We start from the raw sequence: 3,355 nt of genomic DNA, 5'->3' as shown, positions 1-3,355 counted from the left end.
CTCGAGAGCTGCTGCTCAGCGTATCAGCAGCAACGCACCAGGCCCTGCCCCTGTGTGACAGGAACCCCTCACAAAGCTGCATAAAGCCACTGTCACACTGCTCACATCACACCAGGCCTCATATCTGAATGGGTATATCAGAAGTGATGTTACCAAATTTCTCTTTCATCTAAAAGTATACTTTTCCCACAGATGCCCACCTAATTCTGTGAAAAGGCAATGATACAGTCAACCTATGGACCTGGTAATCCGGCCATGATCCAAATGCAAGAATAAGTGACATACCTCCAGCAGTTGCAAAAACTGCTAAAATGTTAACATTTCTTACAGCGCATTAGTGGTTCCTATTCTTATTTTGCCTATGCTTTAGTATCATGTGCATAAATTTTTTTTGCACTTAGAAATGGAATAGGATTCCCAAATGGAAGTGAAATATGAAAACCTGTGGAGCTCTCTAAAGTACAAATGTGAGGAAGAGCTCGGGCAGCCAGGTGGGTGCACGTGGTGAGTGCCCGACACGTGATTTCAGCTCAGGTTGTGATCTCAGCGTTGTGCGACCAATCCCAGCATCAGGCTCTGTGCTCAGGGTACAGTCGCTTGAGATTCTTTCTCCCTCTCCCTATACCCCTGCTGCTCATGCTCTCTCTTTCTCAAATTAAATAATAAATCCATATATGTGCATTTGATCTAGGAACAAAAATCAGCCTCTCTGGAAGTTGTGTGAATCCTTGAATTGGGATTTTGAGCACTCATTTACATAAAACAATGAAGTAAGATAATACCCTTGAAAGTTATCACGGGAAATATTAGATGATCCATGTAGGTCTAATCACTCTGGCATTCAATGTGTTCCATCAAAGGGTCTTCCCCGCCCAGTCATCTGGAGTCATGGCCCCTGCAAAGCACCTTCTTCATTGCTCCCGTCACATCCTTGTTCCTCAGTGTATATATGATGGGGTTGACTGTGGGGGTGACGATGGCATAGAACAGAGCAACAAACTTGCCCTGATCCTGGGAGTAGTTGTTGCTGGGCTGGAGGTAAGCATAGATGGCCGTGCCATAGAACAGGGAGACCACTGTGATGTGGGACCCACATGTGCCAAACGCTTTCCTCTGCCCTGCAGATGACTTTATTCTTAAGATCGCCCTGACAATCCGACAATAGGAGAAGATGATTAAGGCCACAGGTACGAGGAGAATGATCACACCAAGAAAGAAAAGCTCAGATTCATTCACAGTGGTGTCAACACAGACAAGCTTGAGCAGTGCGGGGATCTCACAAATGAAGTGGTCTATTTTATTTCTCCCACAAAGTGGCAAAAGGAAGATGAGCACTGTCTGCGCTAAGGAGTTGCCAAAACCAATGAACCATGACGCAGAAGCCATGAGGGCACAGAGACGGGGGTGCATGATCACGGTGTACTGCAGGGGCTTGCAGATGGCTGCATAGCGGTCAAACGCCATGACCCCTAATAGAATGCATTCCGTGCATCCCAGCCCTAAGAAGACAAATAGCTGAACTACACAGCCACCAAATGAGATGGACTTGTCTTCTGTCCTGAGATGAACCAGGAGCTGAGGGACACTGCTGGTCGTGTAACACAGGTCCAGAAAGCTTAGGTTGGAGAGGAAAAAGTACATGGGAGTATGTAGATGTGGGTCGAGGTAGGACAAGGCAATGATGGTGGTGTTTCCCAGCAGAGTGAACAGGTAGAAGATGAGGAGAACCACAAAGAGGACTAGCTCCAGTTGAGGCTGGTCAGAGAACCCCAGCAGGATAAACCCCGTGAAAGAACTGCCATTCTTCTGTTCCATCCTCTGTTAGTGCATGTTTCCTGTCAGGACCAAGTGTTTAGCAACTTTTAAAAGAAACCTTCAAAGAAAAAAAAAAAAAAAGTTGGTGCCTCTGGAGGTGGATCTCTCATGTTGTAAGACCTGGCCATGGCATACTAAAAGTAACTATTTCAATAAATGATTGAAATTGACATAACTTACACCAGCTTACTTCCACATTATCACAAAAAGTAAATCTTTAAAATGTAATATGGGAAAAATGAAATAATGGACTTCATGTTGGTATCGGTTATAGGTATGAAAGTTCTTTTGGTCTGAACTTAATGGGACTTAAAGGACTGTAAGTATGTACATACATTTTAGAGATAATAAGCATGAAGGAAATAGAGGGAGAACAATCAGAAAGAATCAGAAGGAGATGCAGACAGAGGGAGAGACATTATTGCAAATATGTATCTTGTGTTTTACACAGCTGGATTTGTACACACCTCACCTGCAATGGAATATAATACAGTGTGTTCAGAGATAGGAATTTTTAAAAGCTAGAATGTACATGAAAAGTGCTCTACATCACTCGGCATCAGGGAAATACAAATCAAAACCACAATGAGATATCGCCTCACACCAGTCAGAATAGCTAAGATTAACAAGTCAGGAAATGACAGATGCTGGCGAGGATGTGGAGAACGGGGAACCCTCCTACACTGTTGAGAATGCAAGCTGGTGCAACCAGTCAGGAAAACAGCATGGAGTTTCCTCAAAAAGTTGAAAATAGAGCTACCCTACGAAACAGCAACTGCACTACTGGGTATTTACCCTAAAGATAGAAACGTAGTGATCTGAAGGGGCATGTATACCCAAATGTTTATAAAAGCAATGTCGGGGTGCCTGGGTAGCTCACTGGGTTAAAACCTCTGCCTGTGGCTTGGGTCATGATCCCAGGGCCCTGGGATCAAGTCCCGCATCAGGCTCTCTGCTCTGAGGGGTGCCTGCTTTCTCCTCTCTCTGCCTGCCTCTCTGCCTGCTTGTGATTGCTGTCTGTCAAATAAATAAATAAAACCATAAAAAAAAAAAGCACTGTCCACAAGAGCCAAACTATGGAAAGAACCTAGATGTCCATCAACAGATGAATGGATAAAGAAGATGTGATACACACACACACACACACACACACACACAATGGAATACTATGCAGCCATCAAAAGAAATGAAATCTTGCCATTTGCAATGACGTGGATGGAAGTAGAGGGTATTATGCTGATTGAAATAAGTCAATCAGAGAAAGACAACTATCATATGATCACCCTGATATGAGGAAGTGGAGATGCAACGTGGGGGGTTTCAAGGGTAGGAAAAGAATAAATGAAACAAGATCAGGAGGGAGACAAGCCATAAGAGACCCTTAATGTCACAAAACAAACTGAGGGGGGTGGGGGAGGGGGGAAGGGAGAGGATGGTGGAGTTATGGGCATTGGGGAGGGTATGTGCTATGGTGAGAGCTGTGAAGTGTCTAAACTGTGAAGTGTCTAAACCTGACGATTCACAGATCTGTACCCCTGGG

The 3,355-nt window shown here is 44.4% G+C and overlaps 1 protein-coding gene across 1 annotated transcript; it reads right to left on the bottom strand.

Annotated features, from left to right (window-relative positions):
- Positions 1 to 876: 876 nt before the first annotated feature.
- Positions 877 to 1,815, bottom strand: LOC101693218 (putative olfactory receptor 2B8). Its single transcript, XM_004781528.2, has one exon. It carries the CDS (start codon positions 1,813 to 1,815, stop codon positions 877 to 879), a length of 939 nt encoding a protein of 312 aa, XP_004781585.2.
- Positions 1,816 to 3,355: the final 1,540 nt, after the last annotated feature.

The sequence above is a fragment of the Mustela putorius genome, unplaced genomic scaffold (genome assembly GCF_011764305.1).
Source record: "Mustela putorius furo isolate JIRA1106 unplaced genomic scaffold, ASM1176430v1.1 tig00537295_pilon_pilon_pilon, whole genome shotgun sequence".
Lineage (NCBI taxonomy): Eukaryota > Metazoa > Chordata > Mammalia > Carnivora > Mustelidae > Mustela > Mustela putorius.
This window is presented reverse-complemented; position numbering and strand designations above follow the sequence as displayed.

What these genes read in the sequence shown, in the direction of transcription:
- LOC101693218 (XM_004781528.2), bottom strand. Translation starts at nt 1,815, where the DNA reads ATGGAACAGAAGAATGGCAGTTCTTTCACGGGGTTTATCCTGCTGGGG.